Below are 26,129 nucleotides of genomic sequence, written 5' to 3'. Positions count from 1 at the left end.
TCCATCCAAAGAGTTCCCTGCGTTCAACACAGACCTGTCTAAAATAATATGTTAAATGAGGTGGAGGGAGATGTGTTTCATTAAGTGAGGCAGCGGATCCATTTTGTTTGCAGGGGCTGGTTAATGGGTGCTGCAAGCAAACGTGAATCACCCAAAGGGCTCTCGGTAACCTCCCCCTGCTCCCCTGTCTTTTTGAAAGCAAGAGCTTCCCCGCTTCGATCTCTCCCACCCTGCACTTTTCCTGCAGACCCCAGGAGCTCTGGGGTGTTTTATCACAGCAAGACCAGCCAAGCTACTTCCAGAGCCTTTGCTACTATAACCCAATTCTTTTCTTCTTTGCAGGTGACGAGAATGGCAACTCCTTTGCTTTGCAACCTGGCATTTCTGCTGTTGCTTGGATTGGCTTCAGCTTTTAGTCACAGCCCTCGGAGCCCTGATAGGGTTTCCGAAGGAGATATCCAGAGGCTCCTCCATGGAGTTATGGAGCAGCTGGGCATTGCCAGACCCCGAGTGGAGTATCCAGCACACCAGGCTATGAACCTGGTGGGTCCGCAGAGCATTGAAGGTAGTTGACTTGAACTTTGGATTATACTGAATGTATCAGTGTTTAGTCCTTTGGTAATGCTTAGCCTGCATATAGTTGTTGTGTATGTGTGTGCAAATATCCTGGTCTGAAAGTTACAGGGTTCTTCACCCTATTTTTGCCTGCTGCTTCTTTTAAAATCCTCAACTCTTCCTTAATTGCCTTTAAATAATGATTCTGGCACAAGAAGAGGTGACATTTGGAAAAAATGGTTCTGGGTAAAAGTCATGTTGTCCCAGAAGTGTCTCTAAATGGCATTGTACAAAATCTTTCTCCTATGTTATGTATATATGCAGTATGCTGCAGCATGCAGTGGACCTTCTGCTTACCTCTTCTTTGGTATAAAACAAATACAGGCAATCCATGGATTTTTGGAAATATTTGTGGGATAGAAGAACTCAAAGGGTGCTCTTGTGCAAGAGGAGAGGGAATTATGCAGGGGGCCCTTCCTATATATCCCAGGACACTGCAGCTCACTGTGGGAAAGGATCAGAGACGTAGGGCTGCACACAGTGGGAAGCCAATGGGTGCAATGTTATTTAAATACCAATGTACTACCTTTTATTTTAAGATTTTAGTAAGTGGTTGAATATACATAATACTGAATGTATTATTTAATGTGCAAACATCAAAAATGGCAGGAAATTCCAGCCCTTTTCTTTCTCACAGTACGACAGTCTCATATAGCGTACCAAGTCTTCAAAGTTTGTGATGAGTCCTTGTTCTTCACTTTGTCTGCATTTGGAGCTAAAGAATGTCAGAGTCAAAAAGGGGGGGAAAAAAAAAAGCCTTAAAGGCAGCTTTAGGAGAGGAACAAAACTGAATATGCATTTCTATAAGATAATTGCGGACCCAAGCTTGTATATTTTCTAAGGAAACGTTCTTAGATACATTGTTATTGTGCAACCTTAAATGGCAGTGATTAAGCTTAAAGAGAAAAAAAAAATTGGTCTGTATCTTTTCTTGCCTGTTTAAGATTGTGTACATAGAGTGAAATTAGCACAGACTGGCAGAGGTGAGTAGTCTTACTCGCCTTCTCCCTCTTTTCTCCATACTTATTTTTGTTAATCCTACAAGAATAAGGAATAACAGGTTTCTAATTCCTGAGTTTTTATATCTTTTTGAAAGCAGAGAAATTGCATGTAAGCCTTTAATGAAAGGATGAGGAAATCTGGATCTCTAACAAAAAATATATATAATCTCAGCTGTTTGCCATTACTTTTTAATTACAGTGATAACAAAAACAGATTAAGAATTTCTTCTCTTAAATCTTGAAACTATTCTGGTGCTTCTGAACTAGAATAATACTAGTTTCCAGTCAGCCATGCAATTTAACACAAAAATAGAATGGGCTCACCTTTGGTTTCTTTCTTTTTTAATAGAGTGCTCACATATAGATATCTCTTTGTTGCGTATAACATATTAAAACTGAAAGGTAGTAATTTAAGTTTATGAATTACATTTAACATTCATCTCTTGATGAGCTACGGATGACTTTAAGTGTACAATAGTTATTTAAAAGCTTATTGAGAAATCTCTACAAAAGTGAAACCTTCTGAGATGGACGATATCAGACAGTTTTAAAATAGACATGCAAATCTTCATGTCAGACATTTCTTCTTGCAAAGTCTTCTAGGTTTTTCAGATAAAGATCACTTGCTCTTCCCTTGGTTTCAGTGGTGACATGTATATATGCCTACATGCAGATATCTGTTAAAATATCGGGTTAGAAACTTAACATCACAAAAATAAATTCCGAATGGTTTTGAAAGTGTTGTTTGCAGCCGCTTTGTTTACAGTCCCAAACTTAATTTGGTTTCTTGTCAGCATACATAATACTTACTAATACAATTTAAAAACAAACATATAATTCACTAAGTTTTGCTGCATTAGTTCATTTTTAAGTATAGACCATGAATTACAGTCTAGCTAATTCAAGAAAATCAGCGTTGCATTTTTCCACCAGCAATTTTAACTATTTACATTGTAAAAGACTTCAGAATTCAGTATATTGATTATTATATGCCAATATATTATATACTGACAAGTATGTAACACTTGTTGCTTTGACTTACTGTCTCTTTGTTATGTTTGCTAAATTTGAGGAAAGTATGCAAGTTCTGCTTGTAGTAAGTGTTAGTGCTTTTGGATTGATGAAAATTGATTGACTGATGAAAAAACACAGCAAAACATTATTGAAAATAGTCTGCTTTTATGAGAGGTTTCTATATATTAGACTTACGCGCACAGGTACTTGCCTAAAAAATTGCATTTTTGACTGTTCCGCCTGCAGTCTGCCCGCTAATCTTTTTTTTTTTTTTTTCCAGGAAGCCTGTGTCCATAGCACGGTATCATTTTCTATGGATTGGCAGAGAGAGGGCTTGTAACTAATATTCTATTTTTCTGTTCAGTTTGGGTGGAAGGCAATGCTTGAAACCAACTGAAGCAAAATAGTGTTTTTTTCTTATTAGCAAAGTGTTTATTGCTAACTATGTCCTTGAGGCTCTGTCTTCCCTGGGTTGTGTTGGTTGTTTGTTTTTGTTTTGTTTTTTGTTTTTCCTAGAAGTAGTGGAGTGTGAACTTGGGTATGAAAATCTCAGATTTATGAGAAATTTTGAGCTGCCAGTAGTGTTGGTTTCCACCCATTTTCCAGAACATAGTTTGCAGCCAGTATAAATGCTTCAAACCTGGTTCATGTGCTTGGCCTGCTCCTCATCACCAACTGTTCTGGCATGCATTTGCCTCCCATTTTGACCAGATGTTGTATCTCAGAATAAGACACTTGACCAATTTAGTATTTTTCTATAGAAAAAGATGTATTGAATAGACTGTTTTTCTTACCATTTTTGGATGGTCAGAAGTTGTCCAAATAGATTTCCTGTGGATCTGGAGTGCTGTGGGTAGTGTGGGTGCCACCAACCTCGCCAGAGCCAGGATTCCAGCAGTGCCACTGAATTTTGAGAAGGTCAAGATTTCATCCAGAATAACTTTAGTGGTGCTGCCAAGAAAAAAAAAAGTTCTGGAGCTTTGGATTTTATATATATATATAAAAAAGCTGACATAATATTGTCATGTTTATACTAGCTGCTTTATTGTAATGAAATGTTTGCAGATTTCTGCATGATTATTATAACAAACTTTTCCCAGCTGAATAAAATCGTAATTTTGCACGTAACAAAAATACTATTGCTGTTAGTTCACAAGCAGATTTCCTAATTACATCCTTTTTCCACCTCTGCTATCTTCATTTTTTGAAATAATAATCATCACATTTTGGCTTAGAAAACACTAACAACCAGTCTGAATGTATTGCAACAACCTCCATAAGGTCTTTTTTATTTTCTTTTTTTCTCTCCAAAAATGTTTAGGGCTGTCCAGGCAATGGTCTGCTGAGCGCACAAACCTGCTGGTTACCAAATGCAGCTGAAAGCTGGACACTCCCAAAGAAACACGTTTACCCAACGTGTTCTCTTTCCTGAATAACCAGACAGCTTCGTTCTTGATGCTGTCAAGCAAAAAAAAATGTGTAGCTTGCTCATTAAAAGCAGAAGCACTGCATCTGCTTATGTTACAACCTTTAAATTTCTACTTTCTATTTCTACTTTCATTTCCTTCCCTTTGCATTTGTCAATTTACCTGTGTGTTACATCAGGGCAACCGGTAAAATAGGAATAGGGTCTTGTGCACTGCAGCCAGCAGATGGTGCGTTGTGTGTTAGCACAGCAGACACTGAGCTCATCCTATGTGATCAAAAAAACAAACAAACAAAGTCACCAAAAAGCAGAATAATGAGTTTTCTAGGGGTAACGGAGTTTCTGTAATTAATGATTTTATTTATTACTAAAACACTGTGCAAGTACTGTTGTGCTATATTCAAGCATCCCATTGAGAATAACGTGGTTGAATCTGTTAAGAGAGAACAAAATGCAATAAAATAATTTATTATCCTTTATGAAAAACGTAGCATAGTTGTTAAATGGACCAATGCCTGCAAAGACATAGAAGTTGTTTTTTTTGGCCTGGCAAGGTGTTTATGAAGAAGGGAGCCACATGTTTCTTTTTGCACGCAAATACTGTGATTTACAGGTGTTAAATTTGTGCAGTCGCTTGCGTTCTGAGCTTCCATTGCACCATGCAGAGGAGAGCAGTAGAATCTCACTTTAGACACATGGAGGCAGCAGCAGCTCAGCTCGGGCCATTTAAAGTCCTTACTTCTTGGTGGTAAAAAGTCTCGTTTTAATTTTGAAAACATTGTCTCCTCGGGCTTCCTTTGGGAAAGCATTTTTGTCTCCATTATAACTCACTGCACCAAAAATTATCTCAGGGTTTTTTGGCCTGATCTGCTTGATTGGGTTTTTTTTATGTTTTTTTGTTTGTTTGTTTGTTTTAGCATGTTTCAAATGAAGCTGTGGTTGATGTAGGTGCTGGCGTGACAGCCCAGAGAGTGTAAAGCTTTCAGTCTTCAGAAAGCCTTAGCGCTACCAACCTGAATGGAAACATTAAATTATGTCCTTTAAAGCCTGACCAGATCATTTGTAGAAATGAGAGAAAATGATGCCTTGTTCAAGGTTGGCCCTCCCGCAGGGGCTGCTGCTGCTGCCCAAAGGAAGGGGTTTGGTTTGGTTTGGAGGGAAGCAGATACCTGCTCGCACTTTAGAAGAAGGGAGTTGTAGTTTATAACTCACCTGCAACGCGGGAGTCTGGAAAATTGCGTTAATGTTTTTCACTAGCAGCTGGCAGTTAATTACTTTTGATAACAGACAAGTAGCATGTTGTGCAAAACCTGCTTTTTGAAAAGCACACGCGGATTACTCGGGTGCGTTAATAACGCCCGTTTGCTAACGGTGCTGCTTGCGCGTTCCTAGTGAGGGGCGCGCGGGGGACAGCGCCGACCGGCCTTGCTGCGTGTCCGCCGGAGCGACCCCCGGGCGCTGCTCCCGTCCCTGCGGGGCCAGCGCAGCCTCCGCGCCCGAAAGGTGCAGAAGGGACCTCGGCGCCCCTCGCGCTTGGGGCAGGTGGACGCTGCCCTTGCACCCCTGGGTGCTGGCGTGGCGAGAAGTTATCCCTGCGGCGCGTGACGGGGAAGGCGGTGGTGGCAGGGTGCCGCCGCCGTGGGAAGAGGATGCTGGCATGGCCATGACCCCCAGCCCGGGGGGGGACCTGCCGCAGCCGCTCCGGGGCCGCTTGGCAGGCAGGTGGGCACGGAGAGGTGGCAGCGTCGTGGGGCATTCGGATCGTTGTATCTGGTCCGCAGAGAAAGTCCTGGCACAGCTGGAGTTAGGTCCGCAGCGGGGCTGCTTTTGCTGAGGCACGTATGACTTCAATCAAAGAGTTTGTTAGGGGCCTGACATTTAGTGAAGAGAATCAACCCTCGACATCACTCTACTAGTCTCTACATTGTTGCCTTTTTTTTTTTTTTTCCTCCAAATTACTGGAGAAGACCAGCAAATATAACTTCCAAATTTAGTGTAGCCATCACAGATCTGAAACATGTAACGAAAAAAGAGAAGGACTACATATTTTAATACATTGATGTGGTAGACATCTGGATTTTTATAGACCTTACTAAAAATGCCTACCATTTTCTTTCTTTCTTTCTTTTTTCTTTTTTTTTTCCTTTTTTCTTTTTTTTTTCTCCGAATTGCGATGTCTAGTGTAACCAGAATTGGAGTGTCACCTGCTGATGGATGTTGTAAGATTATGAGGCAATTTACAATGCTAATTCCTGAGTTTAAAAGTTAGGAAGCAAACAGCATGAGTGGTGGCGGCTCACGGTGAATTTTTCTTCATCAGAGTGGGTGATATGGCAGAGCTTGGTGGAGAAATCACATGTGTAATAGATTTTGTCTGTAACCCCTCTGCATGCAGGAGAATAACGAGCCTGTGGGAGTTTATTTGCTGTGTATTAAAGCTCTGAGTCGAAGGAACGCAGAGGCTGCTTGTGTGGCTCTGTGGCTGGAGGTGGCTTCATGTTATCTCACAGTGGTCGACGCTCTTCTCAGGAAGCTGCAGTGAGATGTAGCAGCAGCGGTGGTGGATGTTATGGCTGGGGACTCTGCCAGCCCTGCTGAATTTAGGGGATGGCCGTGTCTTTGAACACCCAGCCCTGTACAGGCTGCGCAGGTGCCTCCTTGGGCCAACTGTGCAGAGGGAGACCAGCCTTCAAAACTGGGGTGCTGACCAGGGGATGCAGCAGAAGTTTGTTCATCCCTGTTTCTCCCTGTATTCTGCTTATTTTAGTGCAGCTCTGGCTGAGGGAGTTGGGACTATGAGCTTTTATGTGGAATTAGCTGTGTAGCTAAAAGGGATCAATTAATTAGATACACTTTCAAATCCCAAATTATTTTTCTCTATGTGATAGGAGAGGGAAATAAACTGATGAGAGAGGTAAGAAATCTGAGGAGATGCAATATGATAGCTGCTGCGTTATTTTATAGTACTTACAGTGCTAGTAGATCATATAGAGAAACTTAATATGAAATTGTAAAATTTTATCGAGCAATGAAGTGTGATCCATAACTATTTCAAAATAGTGAAGACCGAGCAAATTATGAGGTACTCTTGTTTTCTAAGAATTTTTCTTTGCTTCTCTCTCATATGAATAGGACAAGTTGTAAGCACTTTTAGCAGGATTTTTTTTTACCTTTTCGTAACTAAAATCGTTTAAATCATGTTAATTTCCTCTACTTCTGTCCGAATTTTAAATCTACTTGCTTGATTTAAAAAGATTTTAAAATCTTTTTAATTCTTTTAAATTTTTTTAAAAGATTTTCTTTCTTTTATTTGCTTGAATGAAATGATATTGTAAAAGCCTAGACAAAGAAACGTTCCTTGCCTCTCTTGCCCGTGGTGTAGTGTGCAGCAGACAGGGTCTCTTGCACACTCCGGGGGCTTCCAGAGCTCTTCCCCTCATGCTTCCCATGGCAAGGGCTTTCAGCGGTGCCCTTGCTGCTGCTTTGGAGGTTTGGGAGGAGAAGAGTGTGCCCCACTGCCGAGCAGAGGGGAGGACCAGGCTTGCATCTTTTCCTTGGGACTCTTCAGCACATCAGGTTAGCGCTGGCTGCAGTGCCAAAGAGCAGCCTTTGGCCTCAGCTTATGCTACAGGACTCTTCATCTTACCCTGTCCTGTGCCTACAAGTTAATTCATGCAAGGGAACCCTCGTTGTGATTCGGGCCGTGGCAGTGGAAGTTTTGGGTAGGAAAGCTGCTGTTTCTAGAGCTGTGAGGTTGTCCCAGCTCACCGAAGCAGAGACTTGGGGCCCGTGTGGTCTCACATGGCAAATGCTCAGGGTGTCATCCTTTGGGAAACAAGAAAATCTACACTGGTGGCACTTGTAAGACACACGTGCAAAGCTTTTAAATGTGTTGAAGAACCAGGCTTTGAGCAATGTCATGAAAAAAAAGAATTAAAGTGATACACTTCATGAAATAGAGCAAGACCATGTATGGAAAATATGGGACCTCTTTTGGGCAACTCCGGTGCGCCCATGCTTCATATCACAGGCATGAAGGAAGTGCTTTTTCTAAGGTTGATGGTATTGATGGATCGCTTGGATTGGCCAATGCCAGTGATTAAAGTTCTGCCGTTCGTGTATTTGCCTCTGTGGGCTGCAGTAGGTCACAGACGGCCTTTGGTTGCCCTGGGGCTGGGCGCTGTTTGCTGCGTGTGCTTCTCCTTGGCTCTGCTCCTGCCTCGTAGCCGGGGTCAGGGCAGCTACTGCTGCATCCTGCAGCCTGCGCCTTGTTTGTAAAAGGCAGCCCTTATCTCTAAGCAAGGTGGGAAAGCTTTCTGCTCAGACCGAGGGGAAATTATTAGACTACATTAAATTAGCACCGCTCAACTGAGGGAGACATAAGAGGTTGCTTTTGTGCTCGGTCAGCAAGTGTGCTGCTGTTTTCTCTAGTGTGAATGCAGTTTGAATAATAAATAATAATGGCAGGTAAGTTCCTATTATAAATTCTTTATGTGAGAGGCATGGGCGTTGCTTTGGTCTTAAGCTTTTCGCAGTTAAAAGCATTCCACATCCTAAGTATTTGTACTTTTAGCAGTTAAAGTATGAGGTAAAAATTGAATCATTCACAGAGAAAGAGATCAGTAATTATGTCATATGGGTGCTCAAATTTTTAAAAAACACACTGAAAAGATTTGTTTCCCTCTGAAAACAAAAGGAGAATTAATCTTCATAATTTTAAGAAAGTTTATGCCACTAGAAGATAGCAACTGACCCCAGAATCAGGGAGAGTTGTTTGCCTGCGCTTCCCCAGGCCGGCAATAAAATAAGAAAGGAAGATGCCTATGTTTTGCATTTTTCCATTCTTGGTTCTCCTGTGCTTTTTCTCCAGCAAATGAATCCTCCCTTCCTTATTCACATATTCAGCAGCTTCTGTGGAACAGAGGGAACCTGAGAATTTTTCATTTCTTGCATGCATTTTCATTTTCCATTTTTGCATTTCTCACTTCCTCACCCGAGTCAATCTTGGCAACAGAGAAGAGTCGAGTCTGTAGGATGAAGGTATCTAAAGATGCAGGGATGAAAAATGGTATTGATACTACAAGGCTTATAGTGAGGGTATTGAATAAAGGGTATTGAAAATGTATTATTTATGTTTTTTGCAGTCCAGATTTTGAGGACAAATTGAATTAATTAGATTGTATGGCGGGGAATCTTGCAACTAATTAAATAGAGGAAGGAGTATAATGGATGTGGTGCCATATAAAGATGCAAGAGCCCTAGGAAGCATAATGGCAAATGAGCCTTTGGCTAGGGATGAGGCATCACATTTGAATGCAATAACAACACAGGAAAGGCAGATAGCTCAGGATAACTGGTGACAGAAATACTTAACCCAGGATTGCATGGAAAGCTGTCACAGCGAAAGGAAAAACGTGCTCCCTGTAGCAGAGATGACACACTCAAAATTGTTATGATGATTTTTTTCCAGTGATAAGGACTAATAGTTTAAATTAACAAAACATTTTGCAAGGTAGTGAAGATGGATTTGCATCTCAGATTATGATCTCTTTCCATTTCACGAACTGGCTTGCAGCAGAGAGCTGATATACCTTGCAGATCTTGGAGACCAGTCTTGGCTACACTGTCGTAGAGCTTTTCAGGCAGCAAATGACCCTTTGCTAGTGAAATTCAAGCAGCCAAAATAGCCACTAGAAGAGTTTCCCCACATGGAGATTTCTTCTTCAGCAGGGCATTTCCTTACTTGTCACCTCACTGAGCCCAGGGCCAGAAGATGCCTGCATATATACAGCAGCTTAGATGAAATCTAAAGCTTAAGTGTGAAATACAGGCTTCAGTCTAAATGACCTAAGCCAGTAGTGCTTCGCTCTGCGGGGGGCAGTGAAGCAAGCGGGTGCTCACACCAGTGCCCTGCGCAGGGAAGGGAGCTGAGCTTTCTGCTCCTGTGCACAGGTAGTTTGTGCTACTGCAAGCTGAGATGGGGAAAATGTGAATTTGTGTGTCCCATCCCTTCTCAGGAAAGGACTGAGGGGTTTTGTCTAACCCGGTTTCAAGTGATGTAATGATGGCATCTCTGACGCTTCTTTTCTATGGGAAGCAAGGGAAGGTTCCCCAGTATTTAGTCCCTCTTGCTCTTTCTCTGTTTGTTCCTTCAAGGTTTGGTCCTGGTTCTAGAGACCTATCTCATGTCTTTTACATTATAGTGTATCACAGTATTTTGAGTTGGTACCTGCGGTATACATAATCCTAATCTGTTTTTTTTTTTTTTTTTTTTTTTTCAGATCAGTAACATTACAACACCAAAACTAATGCAGTTTGTGACATACTGCACATAATACCCCTATTTGGTATAGTCAGAGCGTTTTATTTTTACTACTGCAGTCTTTACAGAGTGCAACTATTTATCACAGTTTATAAGGAACAAGCTTTTCTAACACTATTAAATCATTCAAGTGTGCAAAAATATGGCAGCAGAGCAGGTGCTGTTGTCCCAAGTTCTTATGGAAAGAAAGGAAAAACCCTGAAACAATCCTGAACATTTATCCCTAAAGGAAATGATCCTTTATATTAATATAAAAAGATTGTTTTGTACTCAGTCAAGGGAATTCTTGGCAGTCAGTTTAAACTTACATGTATATATAGCACACTGGAGCCTTCTAAGTAACTCTGTTTTCTTTATGGATGGAGCTTTGGTGCCAAGAGGTCTGCACCAAGTCCGAGCGTAGATACGCTTGTATCTGACGGATTGTCCCACAGTGAACCGCCTTGAATGTGGGATATTCAAGCACATATTGATTTTGTGGTTCTGTAGTTTACAGCAGAATCGTAACCTCATGCTTTTATGTACAAATATGCAATCAAACTTCATATGCAGGAGCTCTGTGCAGGAGAGATATTTTATGCTCTACATTAGGTATCATAAGACAGCTCTTTTTAATCTCATTGCTGTAGTGATTTTGTGACTCTGTGCTGTTCTTACAAGCATCATGTCTCTGTTGACTGTAGTCTGTAAACATATAATAACGTTAATAGTGTATATAGTGGTATTCCAGTTTCAGTCCAAAGACTCATGGTCAGCTACAAGGGAAAACCTTGCAACACAAGGGAAAACACATCTGCAAAGCTTTTGTAAGATTTCTTTATTTCTTTTGTGTTTCTTACAGATCTGTAGAACTTTCCTCAAACATTGCACTACAGAATAAGAAGTTTGTATTTCAGGAGGAAAAATCAGCATTTTAGTTTACTTTAGCCTGTCACATAAATAAAATCGGAATATATGTGCTTATAGACTTGCCTCTGGTCCTGTAACGTCAACTCCCAGTTGTTTGCAAAATCTAGTCAATTTGACTCAACTGCCACTTCTGAATGTAGAAATGGGTATATAATTTGTTAAGACTACCTTATGTTAGCAATTTTTGAAAGTGATTTTATTAGCTCGTGATGCCTAGCCACATCAAACATACTGGTTATGGTAGCAGTATTTATTTATAAGTCTGGACAGGAGGACTTGAAGGATTCTTCTGCAGCAGCTTTCATGTTCAGAAGCTTTATTTTGATCGCTTGGATCTATGAAAATTTGGAGACTATTTGGTGACACTACAACAATCATGCTATATATCCAGATGGTTGTGTCTGTATTCACTCTTTAACTCACATTTTTCCGTCATTTAAATTCTTTTCCCTCTTATTCCTTGTTACTGGAATTTCTGTGTTGAATCTATTTTGTTATCCCTCATTATATAGGGTTTTAAAAAAGTTGTTCTACTGTCACACAGCCTTCTTGGTACTCAATAACTATACTAGCTGTTGCTGTGGTAGGAGTGTTTGTTTAATGGCAGGGGAAAAAACTTGAATTTGAAACTAAGTTTTTATTTGTCTTAAATTCAAAAGAATACTGTAAAATAGTACTTAGAAAACTCCTCAAACAGCTGGGCTTTAGCATTTAGATGCATTTGGCCAGTAATGCACGCAAAAAAGATCTGGAGCACATAAATATTTGTAGAAAGAAATATAAAGAAAATGGGCTGTGCTTGGTTCTCAAATGCTTCCTGGAAGCCTGTGCTTGGCAAAGGCAGGGAGCCCAAGCCGAGATGTGTGGAGGAAGGAAGGAGAGCTGCTCTCTGTCCTCTGCGAATGTCATGCTAATATCACAGCCCAGGGCTAGAAGCAATCTAAAAGTGCCAAAAGCTCCTGAATGTGATGTTTCACACCGTGACTAAAGTGTAGGTGTGCGTGTGCAAGCTTTCCAGTAACTCTATGGACTAGATGATCTCTAGACGCCCCTTCCAACCACAACCGTTCTGTGATTCTGTGGCTGTTAATCAGTTTTTCACCATTACTGCAGGAAACTCAGGTTTGCATTTAAGAAGCTGTTTGATCCAAAAATATTTCTTCTAGCTGTGAACAACCAAATTTGCTATAATTCTTGGATGCTTTCACATAGATTAATTTATTAATGTTATTAATACATTATTGATATCAATAAGACATTTCTATAAATATTAATAATAATAATAAAAAGAAATAATACTGTGTAGAGCCTAGAATTTGTATTTTGATTTTATTACGTGGTTAACTTTTTGCTTTTTTGAAATGGTACTGTCTTGCCATATCTTGTTCAGGTGTTTACTTGTTAAAGTGAACAGAAATACAGTTGCAGATGATTGTGCAGTAAATGCTTTACCAAAATACATTACCATTATTGTCTCTGATAATGAAATTTTATTTTTCTTTCATTTTTCTTACCCATAACTTATATAGTTAAGGGTAAAAAATAACACGGTAAGATTAATAGTAAGTGGCTGTGTTTGTCTTATAGTTTTGTTTGCATTAGCTAAGTGAGTTAGCCGTTAGTTTTAGGTCACAGGATTATGTATCTGGAAAGAGGTTTTTGGAATCTAACCTCTACAAAATAATTACATTTTTTTTTTATATCTAAGTCTAATCAAGAAAACTTTATTGAAGAAACTAAAGTACTTAGTCTTTTTAAAAGATTTAAAGTTTATCTGTATAAATTTTCTTTGCTAGGTGGTGCACATGAAGGTCTCCAGCACTTGGGTCCTTATGGCAATATCCCAAATATTGTGGCTGAGCTGACAGGAGACAATATACCAAAGGATTTCAGTGACGATCAAGGATATCCTGACCCTCCAAATCCCTGCCCCATTGGGAAAACAGGTAATTCTGCTATGATCTTCCTACATCCCTGCTCATCACACAGCTGAGTCTTTCAGTGCTGTACTGAGCAGAGTGAAACCTGGTTATCGGTCGTGGATGTGCTCATTCATTCTCCACCCGAGGAGCAGAATTGTGAACAATCAGGGATTGTAGATTACTTTTTTTTTGTAATTATATGCAACTTTTGTGTTGATGTATGACTGCTAGAGAAGGCGAGGTCAAAGAAATCATCTTAATTTTCAAGTAGAGGATGGTGAGATTTATGACAGTGTCTTTTTCTGGAGGGAGCGCTTTTTTTGGCTGGCCCCTGTAAAAAGTTATCGTTCTGAGATTTACCCTTTTTTTAGAGACTTTCATTGTGCCAGAGGAATGAAACTGTCTGCCCTGATCTCCAACCCAGACCATGAGTCAATATTTAAGATACCTTGGCTCCTATCCACATGGCTTTATAGCTCACTGAGGGTATGTCTACGCCAAGAAATGGAGAACTACGTGGACATAGTCTAAGTTGTTACAAGCGAGTTGCTCTGAAAGTGGTAACGCAGCCGCTGAGGATCGGAGTGGTCTTGCACCTGGGTCACTCAGCACATCCCTTGGTATATACCTACTCCAAGCTAACCACGCGTGTGGCTGGTGCCCAGGGATCTTTGATGTAGCACTACATGTGCATGATAGAAGCGTATCCTGGGGGAACTGATCTTTTTCCTATTCACGGAGCCAAGGAATGATTTCCAGTACTGAGAGCAGTAGTAAAACACCCATTGGCTGCCATGGGAGCTGGAACTGGGAATGAGCGCTCCATTTTCTTTCAGTTTGCGCTGGTGGACCAAGAGATCTTTTCAAAGTCTTTTCTGCTTAGTCTTCATTTGTGTTATTTGGAAAATGCAAAGCAGGTGTCCATATTCTCAGTTTAAAATGTTCTAGTTAGCTTGGAAGTAATCAGAAAATAAGTATTTCTCATGAAAAGTTTTGCAGGCAGTATTTTGACTTTTCATTCAAAATTGCAGAAAAAAATCTGAAAGCCCTCACTACTGTTTTCTATTACAGCCCCTTTGGTGATGGTGATTGTGTCTCTTTTGAAATAATACCTAAGTTTCCTTTTTGCTCCATATAGCTATTGTCTGACAGGTTACGAATGATGGTTTTATGTTTCCTTACACACACAGGCAGATACACAGACTTTCTGTCTTGTGTGCTTGCCCATCAGGCTTCGGTTAGTGATTAGATGCCTAAAATAAAACCCTGGTATCCAGAGAAATGACTCTAAAAATCCTTTCTTTTTTTTTTTTAGGTGAAATAAAAGTTGTTAGCTAAAACAATACAGTCAGATATTAACACGGAATGAGTTCTTGGGAAAGTGCTGCCTAGTCAGATAAGAGGCTCTGTCATAGGTACGCTGTGAGTGGAGATAGTATCTACTAGGATTAGAGTAAAATGTTTTTCAGAGCCATAAATGGAAATTCAAGTGGTGACTGTTAAAACTGTATTATGCATACAAATTACCAGAGGCCTTCCTCAATCAGGTCTGTGGATTTGCTTAATGGAAAACAATTTTTCCAGTCCCTGTCTGCATACGCACATTCCACAGCGGGAATACTCATGCCTCGAGCACTGGAGCTCGGAGACTTTTGACTAGCATTCACAGAGGACACACACATGGCCAGCTCGTCTTTGTGCTTGCTGGCAAATGGCACGGAGGCTGCAACATGGTCTGCTACCTCTCTCTTGTCACCTGCTTCTCGGTTTGAGATGGCCCTGTCCCCAGAGAGACAGAAATATTTTTCTAGTGCTGCTAGTTAAACTCTTAACAGGTCCTGAGTTAGTCAGTAGGGTTAGTTTTTCCCTGTTTCCTACTGGCAATTTTTTTCTTCTCCTAAGGAGAAAAGAGAGAAAGCATAATCTACTGGATGCTTTCCAGGATGCTAGCCTTCCCAGGACACTGACTTCAATTCATATTTAATTTAAACTGTTATTATCTCCTCCTCCATTTCACAGAAAAAATAATCCATCTGCAAATCTTTTTTTTTTTTCTCTGTGGTGGTCACACAAGGACAGAAAGGAAGGCCCACAGGTAGCTTCTGGAGTGTCTGTCTTCTGGCAGACCCCATTGCTCCATGCCCAGCGTCAGCTCCTGCCTGGGAGGATCCCTTGGGGCAAGTCCGAGAAGGTCCCGAGGCCGCAGGAGCGCAGTGCTGGCAAAGGCAAGGGAAGGCCAGGGGCAGATCCCGTCCAAAGCCCTACTCTGGGCTAGTGTTTCTGGATCTTTACTTAAGGCAAAGATCGCTTCATTTTGGTGGAAAGTCCATAAGCACATTTTAAACAGGGCGTTGCGTCCGGCCTGGCACCATCTGTGGAGCCATCTGCTGTGATTAAAGGCTGTTCCTGGATGCCCCGGATCATTTGCCAATCTTCAGAAGTGTCTTCAGCACAAAACTTGGGCCGCTTTGCGCTTTTATGGGAACTCTGATGCGTAAATGATTTGCAGCCGTTTTGAACAAAGTAGCAAACCAGCAATGGAGCTCCATGAATAGCTGCTTAGTAAAGGAAATTCTGCCTTTGCTCACAGAGTCATTGTAGCATGAGCTTCAAAAGTATTGCTTAAACAATTTCCAGCACTTCCTGTGGGCATTTAAAAATAAAAATAGGACCTCCCTGAATAAGAATAACATGCAGTTCTACCTAAAATTAGTTTCAATCACTGATTTTAAGAAAATGGGGTGGAGGGTGGGAGGATTTGGAAAATAAATGTGTTTAGTTTTGAACCCTCATTTAGGTGTTTTTTTTTTTTTTTAGATATTTAAGTGTGTCCTGAAAAACTCCTTCCAAAAGAATAAAAACTTTATATTTTCCAGTCATCTCGTCATCTCTTTCTTTACATGTTTTGTGCAACAGCTTTTAAGAATGTTGACCCTAAACATGAGCACATTCATTGCATGTTTTTAAAGTCAGTAGGCATTCAATATTTTCTAACACACTTTTACAGTTGCCGATGGGTGCCTTGAAAACACCCCAGACACAGCAGAGTTCAGCAGAGAATACCAGCTGCACCAACACCTTTTTGATCCAGAGCACGACTATCCCAACATGGGCAAGTGGGTGAGTAGTACATAATTCTTCCTTATTTTGCTGCATGTCATATTGGGTATTTTCTGCTGCATGAGACAGAAAGAAGCCACAAGCAATAGACTGTATTCATTGCTGGAAAAGTTATCATCCTAAGGGAAACTGTTTAAAAAGATGACCTTGCCCTTAAAAATATTGGAAAAAAAGGTTCAGAAAAGTGGAAAACAATCGATTAAAAGCCCATTACAAGCAAATGGAAATCCTTGTTTTATTACCTGTCTTAAAGCACGGTAACTATGTATGTGCTTGGTAAATGCAACAATCTACAAGTCGAACTACAGTGGACATGTAACAGTGAACATGGCTTTAAAAAGTCTAGGCCTGGAAAACTCATAGGGATTCCCTGTGGCCAGGGAGTGCTCACTGAGGCTATTCTGGAGCCTGTTGCAAACAAGCAGGGGTTGGTAGGAAGCATGAGTGATGGATGCTTGCCCTGGAGCAGGGGCAGAACCTATCGGGCAATGCTCATCCCTGCGGTCCAGCCTTGTCTCTTGTCCTTCTCTTCCCTCTTGCTTTCATGAAAGCAGAACACTGATATATTATGGTGGAATCAATTTATTATATTGTTATCAGAAACCCCTTTTGTACATTGCATATAATAAACACAGCCAGCTACACTAAGGGCAAAACCCTTGCTCTATGCATGCAAGGACTTATATGACTCCAGGAGGGCTATTTCTGCAGGCTAGAGGCTCCAAAAAGAGCTTAATCTTAGATTACATCAGTTAAATGTCCAATCCCAAATCCATCTTCAGGCGCCAGAAAAACAATAACAATGGTCATAATTTATGCTTCTAGAACAAATCATGAAATCTCATTATACATTGTTATAACACTTTACTTAACATTACTCTAACCCAGTGTTCCATAAGCATATATTGGTAAATGAACATGTTTGGCAGGCTCTTTTCCTGCTGTAATCATGAGACAATGATTCATCATTTATAATCAAACCAGTATAAGATTTATAGCCTTAATTACTTATGTGAGTGCTAAATTTCTAGAGAGAATCATGCCAAAATCCAAATTTTGGAAACTCTTGTTGCATTCTAAGTAATTACCATCAAAGGTTTTCATTTTAAAAACACCAGATGGTGAACTTTATTATTTATGCCAGATAATGCTGTTAGCTTTCTTATTATTCATAAGTAATTTATTTTCATAATGCCATGCTGAAGACTATAAAAATACTTCTGCAAATCTTTGGCCTTTTGCAGTATTTCAGAATCAGGGTACATAACTGCGTTGTCATCAACAACATATATATTAACAAATGGCAGGTAATCATTAGTGAATACTGGCCTTTATTTCATTTCTACATCCATCACTACTAATTCAGGGGAAAAAACTACGCACACATGGATTGAAACAGACTGCTAGGTCCCATACAGTAATCATATCTAGCTACAGCGTAGCCAAGTCCAGATCTTTCTAATTAGAGATGAAACAGCTGGTAATGTACATGATCAAATGTTCTGACGAGATCCAGGAGTATTGCCCCAATTGCCTCCTCGCTGTATATTGCTGTGCATTAAAAAGATCAGGAAATATAATGATATCTGCTTTTATAGATGTTTTTATTATTTTTCCCTCTCTGGAAAAATAAGAGCAGAAGAACTCACTAAAAATTAGCTAACTGAGACTTTATGAAAGGGCGATAAAGAGATACAGCAGATAAGATCTTCTAGTTTTAAGTCACTTACTGGCATCTATGTTAGATGGGTCATAAATGAAAAGCTCAGCAGATTGTAAGCTGCATGGTGGATCACTATGTGTATCCACATAGCCCCCCAAAGAAACCTCTGTGCTCCTGCTTTGGCAGAGAAATCTCAGACCAGATGCCCAAAGGGAATGTAAATATTGCATTGATATATGATATATACAGTTCCACAAAATCATGGGCCCTGTGGAAGGCCTAAGACTGTCACTGTGGTCCAGAGCCCTCCCAGCCGGAGCATCTCACTGACCCGCACACGCCAAGTTACGTTAGCAAGTTAACGAAAGACTTGCTTGTTTTTGAATCACAGGAAAGGAACAGATATTTCGTTTGCTTGTTTTAGTGATTTAACGTCTCGCCTGCAGAGCTATGGGACCTGTATGTTATCCCTGGGCAAAAGGAACCACCCCTTAATTGCACTGCAAACCAATTTTGCAAAGCAATTTTTGAGGCCCATGATTATCTATGATTGGATGTAGATGCTAGGTATTATATATAAATAATTGGTAATGCATTTGAAGATATCATAATGATAAATGTGTATTGAGGTAAAAAAAATTCTCTTTTTTCCTCCTCTGCCTTTGATAGACCTTCACATATATCAACATATCTCAACATGCTCACCTGTGGGCATCTGAGAGCAGGCTCTGTAGTGGGTTTCACCGCACTCTCAACTGGGAGGGAAGTTGAGACAGGTTTTCCGATTATGACTATCAGTACAAAAAAGAAATTAAACGGCGATGATGTCTTTCAACAACACTTCTTTTTACTGTAGCAATGAATAACATTTCACTCTCAGGATGGAAATAATGCTGGCTTTGTTTATAAGCTCTACAGGAAGGAGCCAGGGCAGTACAAAGGAAGGTAAATGGAAAGTAGGGATTAAATATGCCGCAAAATTGAACCCCTTGTTAAGGGAGTTACCACCTCTTGTTTCTCGATTTTAATGAAAGCTTGAAAGTCACTCACAGACTGCTTTTTTCCAGTTTCCATTACTGAGAGTAATCTTAAGTGCGCCTTTCTTTGCCAACTCAGATTTGTAAATATATGGATGGCGATGAAGATTACTAGGCAGGGTTATGGTAAGTAAAACACCCCTTTTTAACTTCCAACAGCAAATACAGATTACTTGGTCTACTGTAATCAAATTCTTGGTGTAATCAAAATTGTCATGCTTGGTATTAGTGGTAGGCTATAAATTGGCAGCTTTAGGGACAAGAAATAGCCCTCCTCAAGGTGTGAGTTCTTGCAAATGCAATTTTCTTACCAGTTTTACTCAATAACTGTGCAAATGCAGAGCTGCTAATTATTGTTGACTTAGATCAATACTAATGATCTGTGAAAGATTTTCTGGCACTAATTAGTTGGTTACAAGCATCTTATTTCAGTTGTTCCTCAGCTCAGATTCCAACCTGTAGCACCTGATCCGGGTACCTAGGCAGGGTGCGAGGGAAGCTCCAGGAGCAAGGCCACAGCGGTGCCTGCAGTCCTGGGAGGGCTTAGAGTTGACATGCCTCCGCCTTTACATTCCTTCTCAATCAAGATTTCCCCTTTGGAAGTGCAGCATGTCTCCAGATGAGTTTTATTTTCATCTTGAGAAATGCGGTGCCCCATTTCTTAGGTGTGAGATGAGAAATGGTCAGCGCTCTCAAGCAAGTTAAGCAGCTGGTGTTGTCAGGCCATTACATGGTGGCTTCACATCCTCACGCTCGCCGTCATCACGCCAGCACGCGCTTAGCTCATGGGCTGTGCTCTCATGGGCTTTGCTCTACATGTAATGCTATACATATAATAGTAGTTATGGTCTTGAAACATTTGCAAGCGGACTAAGCAAAATATGATTTTCCTGAGCAGGAACAGTTCAATTGGAAGGAATTTTTGTGAGAGATAGGAATGTAGCTGCAGTAGTCATGGCATTCCTTTTGTTTCAAGGAAAAAAATATATTCCCTTGCAATGAAAAGTGTAAGGTCAACTAGCTTATGAAGAGGGACATCAGTGCACTTTGTTTCCTACAGAGAATAATTTACAAATCAGTGGGGGTTTTTTTGTGTTTTTTTTTTGATGTTAAGTTTTCCCTACGTGAGTTTGCATAAATGACTAGGCAAGAATGTCTCCCTTGGCCAACTTCATCTCTGTTCCTTTTTGGCACAGCTGAGATAAAATAACTGAGGTTAGACAAGAAATAGGCCTTGTGAATTTGGGGTTTAATGTACACGAGGAGTACAAAACAGACAATTTTGGCAGATTTCATTTTAACACTTGAAAATGTTTGTTTTTTCTCATATCGGGGCTGCGCAGAGGGTAGAAATGTTTGGTGAATTTGTCTCTCACTAGAATTACACTTTCTATTTATATGATCAACGTTAAGTCAGTTGTTTATAGCAGAATTAATGGCCCTGTTTATACAGTGTTCTGCTTTTATACATGTAGTTCTTCTCTCCTTCCATTTTCAGGTTAGGGTTTGGTTTTGTTTTTCTTCATAATACACAATTGAAACAAAATGTGTTGAGCATGTGTGTGTTATTCCAGACTTTATTAGAATTCACTACTTGTATGAAATATAACAATATGTGGATGCACTTATATAAACTATGGTCAGAGGGTTTTTTTTTTTTTCCCTCATCATCATAACTTTCCTTTCTGCCAAGATGTTTTTGGCAGTTTTTAAAAGGTTCACTCTATTAAAAATGTTATAGACCAAATGGTTTTGAGAAACTTTATTGAGGGCACTACTTAAACAAAGAAAGGGTTGTCGCTGAGCTGATTTCAGCAGATCTTTGCACTGGAAAGTGTTGATATTTGGAATGAAATAAGCAAAGACAACAAAACAGTAGGAATGGCACTGATTGCAGTTTAACAGGAATTAGAAAATCGCCTGTAAAGGGAAATACTTTTGCTCTTGTACTGGTGTCACCTCGAATGTGATGACATGATGACATGCCAGAGACAGGACTCTGTCACGCTCACTCTCGCTGAACTTTTTTTGTTTTGTTTTTAAATAAGTAGGTGTGTTTTGCACATGGAACCTCCTGTTTATATTGTTATACCAGCACGTGCTTGGAAGGCTGGTGCCCTGAGGAAAAGCTGCTGAGCTTTCCCTGCTTGGTGTCACTAGCTGGTCCCGAAGAACTGCACAATATTTACAGCAGTATCCAAATGTCTATTTGTGCTTCATCTTCCTCTTAACTTTACATCTACATTCCCCATCTAAGCTTGCTTCTGAATGTTCATATACTAATATCTAAATATCTAACATTTATGCTGTTTTTTTTTTTTTTTTAAAAAAAGTAATTGGATGGCAACCTTTTTTTTTTTTCCTCCAGAGCAAGAATTTACTCTTTGAGAAGATTAATGGGAGTCCAAAAAGAAGAAAGAGGGTAACTATCGAAATACTTTTACTAGCCCTATAGATGACAGAGCGGCAGCAAAGTTTAAATTGTATTTCTGAAATGAACAATCTGCATGATAACTTAGACAACGCCTAGTCTAAGGTGTCTGCATGGTAACTTAGATAATGCTTAAAGCTGGGGAATCTCTGTGACAAACTACCACAACAGGCTCCGTGGCAGTCCTGAGCATAGGATGTGTTTCTCTAAATAGCCTGCTGCTGTGCCTTAAGAAGATGCATTTGAATGCAAATCTTTAATTCAAAAAAAAAAGTACTTTGTATTATTTTTAACCTTTGTTTTATGCAAAACAGTTTGCATAAAAACATTTTAAATTATTTAAATTTCTTTTAAACTGCATTTTAAAATTCCCGTTCAAAATATAGGTTAAATTAATTACCCACGCATGGCAGTAGCTATTTAGGTGTAAATGACTGCCCGTCACAGATGCAACTTGATTGCCTGAAACAATCTGCTTACATTTACCGTGCAAGTTGTGTCACCGCGTCCCAGCAGTTTGACTGACAAAGATGAACGGGGTCTCATTCTGCCAGCCCCAACACAAGGAGGGAGAGCCATCCACGTCCTGCAGAGAAATTTTGCATCTCACTACTTGCGTTCTCTTTTTCAGTACTCTAAGCCTTTCTTCTCTTAAAAAGTCACATTCAGGCAGAGAAAAAGTCTTTAGCTTTGCTGCTGGTATATTTTTTTTTGCAAGAAGAAAACAGAGCTTTACATTTTAAAGTGTAGCTCTGCCAAAATGAACTTTGTAAAACTTGACAGCAGGGTTTATATTGTAAATGGAGTAGATTCGTTTTGGAATAACTAAAGCGTAAGATGATTTTTTAAAAAACTTTCAAACTTAGTCTTTGCCAGAAAGTGAGAAGATGAGTTGATTTCTTACTGAATCACATATCATCAGTAATAAACATTTTGTAATCAAAAGTTAATGACCTAGCTTGAGGATTATTACATGAGTGTGCTTAGGATCTGACTCCTGCTTGATTTGCTTTTCAAGTTTGTTAATGGCAAAGGAAAAAGTGGCAATGACACCTTGTTTTCACTCTGTAAAGTAAGCAGAATCCACTCTGGGAATAGTTATGTGGAATATTTATTCTTCTTATGCAGAGGCATGTCTTTTAACGGCGGATTCATTTCTTAAAATACTGTTTTGAGAGTAATACTGCAATGATTACTAATAGAGCAACGAGCAATTCACAGTCCTCCATCAGCTAAAAAGCTAATCTCGAGTTGTTGACAACAGACTGTAGTTTTCCAGCCCATACGATTCCCGCCCCGACCCAGCTCCGTGGTCCTCCCAGACAAGCAGGCTTCTTGCCGAGGACATCACCCGGCCGCAAATTGCATTTTCCAGCTTGCCCTTGGAGAAATTGTCCATGCAGGAGTTGTCCACACAGAGGAACCGTGGTGTCCGCAGTGCTGTAGTGCAGCCGTAATGGAGACAAAACTACTTATTCTGTGTATGTGCATCCGTCTAAACACATACACATCTATACTGAACATACACATGCAGTTTATAAAACGCAGAGGTGTATATTTATCATGTGCTACTGTGGTTTTTGTTTGTTTGTTTCGGTTTGGTTTTTTTTGCAACTTTTCCTGTGGAAGACAAGGAAGCCCCCAGTGACCTCTTACTCAGCTGAAGTGCTTCTGCCTATTTTCAGTTTCCAGGCATGACCAGTGTCCTACCCCAGACCTAAAAGAGCAGCGTGAGTGGAACGAGGGTGGTTCTGACTGAACAGAGCCACGTTGCTGTGATCTCTGAAGCTGTGCACAAAGGTGCTTGTGAACCACATTGCTCTGAATTCAGCACAGCTGTATAGGATTTGAATTAGCCAAAATTTTTGCATTACATTTTATGTTCTCTTTTGTCAGTAAAGAGAAAGGTTTGAAATTTTTTATGTTTTCTCGTTCTGTTTTACTTTATTTCAAAAAGTACCAAGCAAGTACCCTTTCAGAAAAAGACCAATTAATCTTCCTAAGAATCTTCAAATAATTCCTAGAAGTTAAGCCAATGGCTGAATTTCACTAAATTAACATTAAACAGAACTTCTTTAAACAAACATAAATAAATCATTTACATGTGTCTTATTTTTAACACACCCTAATTTTAAGGATCAAATTAGTGTTGGTGTTATTTTCAAGGATTTTCCATATTCATTTCTGGCTCTTAACTTTGTTGTTGTTGTTTTCACTTGTATCAAGCAAGTAATCAGTAATGCTGCAAAGGAAGGAGGACCACTCTACACTTTGATTAAGTATTAATGATAACTTCAATAAATACGGGGAAAAAAAGTCTTATGCTCACATAAAGACAAATCCCAAATCTCTTTATCTCTTTTCCAGAGATTTGACAATTTTGGGAGGATATTTCAAAATAAATACTTTAATCCATGTTTTTAGATTTTTTTTTTTGCCTAATTTTGAACTCCAAGTTTTGGTGAAATAAGTACAGAAATACTTCATGAAAAGTAGTTTCTAAGATATTGTCAGCCTGACAAGAATCAGAAGATACTGGAAAAAGCACATCCTCCAGAGCTTGTCCTTACAGAGACACACAATTTTTACTGGCATAGGAACCCAGCACGCTATCCTTTCTCTCCATATCCATGAACTAGAAACAGAGTGCTTGAATTCTGTTTACAGTGACACTGGAAGAGACCTGAAAGTGGGCATAAATAGTATTTAAGTTAATTTTAAGGCTCCATTAATCTGCTTCATAGGTACAAATGCAATGCATACATTTTATTTCATTGGTAAAGATAAAATTCAAGCAGAGGCTTTCTACATTACCGCGTTCTCTGAACCAGCTTAGGACAGGATCTGTTCATCTTCACTCTCGCGTCGTGCTGCTTACATGGTGAAAGAGAAGTTAAACCCTCTCCAGGGATTTTCCTTTCAGCATTCCCTTCTTCTGGCAGTGGCGAGGGCCGTTTCCTATGCCAAAATCTTGCTTGGCTGCGTTTCTGTGCCAGAAGAGTTTTTATCTCTGCGTCAAGAAGGGCAGTGAGGAGGGGGTCCCTGCTGAGGAGATGGGCTGAAGAAGAGACTTCAGTGAAAACCGGTGTCATAGTATCCCAATTTATTCCCAGCACAAGGTCCTCCAGAGGCTCATGATTTGAAATGAGGCTTACCTGTACATTTCTAACAAGTTCTGTCCTGTGGCAAGAATTAGTGGAAGGGGGGAGTAGAGCAAAAAGACAGTGTCTAAGTCTGTATTTTGTCCCATATGTTGCACAGTCCCCTTTAATTATCCCCCCTGCGGGCTAGGTAGCAGTTTCTCTTTTTAATGATATGGATGAAATTCTTGCACAAAATACTTACTGGAAAACAAAGCATTGACTGATTTTTTAGATTTACTCGCTGGGAGCAATTACTCATTTTCAGACCATAAAAATTTGATGGATAAGAAATATATACCCACTATTCCTAGCTGCCTTCTATTGATCTCCCTGAACACGTGTGTCTGTGTAGACATGCATATATATATATATAATATATACACGCATACACATTTATACACACATACATATAAATGCATACACATATACGTACATATACAAATACATACACACACACACAAGCACATACTTACTTTATTTTTTTAATATTTTCCAGAATGTGAACCCGTATCTCCAAGGACAGCGACTGGATAATGTTGTAGCAAAAAAGTCTGTGCCACATTTTTCAGATGAAGACAAGGGTCCTGAATAAGTACAATAAAAATGAGTGATGAAAACTCATGCCATCTTCAGCTAGATCGTAATATTGCTTATATATAATCATCTATTAAAATCCTTGTGAATGGCAGCATGTTTATTATTTGTATAATTGTAGATGAAAAACAGCTGTATTTATAACAGTATGTTCTCCTAGATAACGAAAATACGGTTCTGCTTTTTGTTAAGTTATGGTAAAAGGACTGTTCTGTTGTTTTTATTTTAGTCACGGAGCAAACTTTAAAAATATTAGTCATTTTAATAGCTAATGTGAGGTAAATGGTCTTAATGAGCAGCTTGTAAATAAGGAGATGTAAAAAATGCCCAGTCCGACTCCAACATTTAATCTTAAATTTTACTATGTTTGACACATGAAAATTATAGTTTTATGTTTTGTTCACAAATATTGTTACTTAGCAAAGGCGAAGTATTTATTTTACCCAGAGAATTTTGGCTTTTGGTCTATTTTAATAAACATTTAAGCAATCTACAAGGTTTGTAAAGTGACATTTTCCAAAATATTTCATAGGCTAATTTGTCTCAATTATTGCTGTGCAGATTTAAAAATTAAAGAACTGATTTTTGAGCTTATCCACTGGAATATTTTTCTGTTAGTTTTAATGATTCCATAACTTTTCCTGAACACTTGTATATCTTATTGCCTTATCAATAGTATTTTTTGAAATTAATCTCCCCTCCTCCCCCCTGCCCCCTTCTTTTTTTCTCTGAGTAACAGCAGCATTTGCACATTATAAAGTGCTTATATTATGTGTCCCTGGAATATTACAGGTGGAGATGGAGACCGTTGTCTGTGTTAATAAAGCTGTGCCAACATGAACTGAATCCAAATGCAGGATCATCCAGCTGATCATCTTCTGAAACACCACGGTATTCTAATAACATTGGTGGCCATCACTGCTCTTGATACT

General features: G+C 39.6%; 1 protein-coding gene across 2 annotated transcripts; it reads left to right on the top strand.

The window, feature by feature from the left end:
* The first annotated feature begins 320 nt into the window (after positions 1-320).
* SCG5 (secretogranin V) lies at positions 321-25,656 on the top strand. Of its 2 annotated transcripts, XM_010221370.2 has the most exons (5): positions 321-565; positions 13,084-13,233; positions 16,217-16,329; positions 21,398-21,451; positions 25,100-25,656. In XM_010221370.2, the coding sequence occupies exons 1-5, from the start codon at positions 352-354 to the stop codon at positions 25,193-25,195; spliced, it is 627 nt and encodes a 208-aa protein (XP_010219672.1). In that variant the 5' UTR covers positions 321-351; the 3' UTR covers positions 25,196-25,656. The 2 variants fall into 2 exon arrangements, with proteins under 2 accessions (XP_010219672.1, XP_088385403.1); XM_088529277.1 differs by lacking the exons at positions 21,398-21,451; positions 25,100-25,656 and adding an exon at positions 19,109-19,155.
* Positions 25,657-26,129: the final 473 nt, after the last annotated feature.

The sequence above is a fragment of the Tinamus guttatus genome, unplaced genomic scaffold (genome assembly GCF_059628265.1).
Source record: "Tinamus guttatus ecotype Peru unplaced genomic scaffold, ASM5962826v1 Tinamus_guttatus_pri_ptg000327l, whole genome shotgun sequence".
NCBI classification, from domain to species: domain Eukaryota; kingdom Metazoa; phylum Chordata; class Aves; order Tinamiformes; family Tinamidae; genus Tinamus; species Tinamus guttatus.
This window is presented reverse-complemented; position numbering and strand designations above follow the sequence as displayed.

What these genes read in the sequence shown, in the direction of transcription:
- SCG5 (XM_010221370.2), top strand. Translation starts at nt 352, where the DNA reads ATGGCAACTCCTTTGCTTTGCAACCTGGCATTTCTGCTGTTGCTTGGA. An exon ending in GGGTCCGCAGAGCATTGAAG is followed by an intron (nt 566 to 13,083) that starts GTAGTTGACTTG and finishes TTTCTTTGCTAG; the next exon opens with GTGGTGCACATGAAGGTCTC. An exon ending in GTCCAAAAAGAAGAAAGAGG is followed by an intron (nt 21,452 to 25,099) that starts GTAACTATCGAA and finishes AATATTTTCCAG; the next exon opens with AATGTGAACCCGTATCTCCA.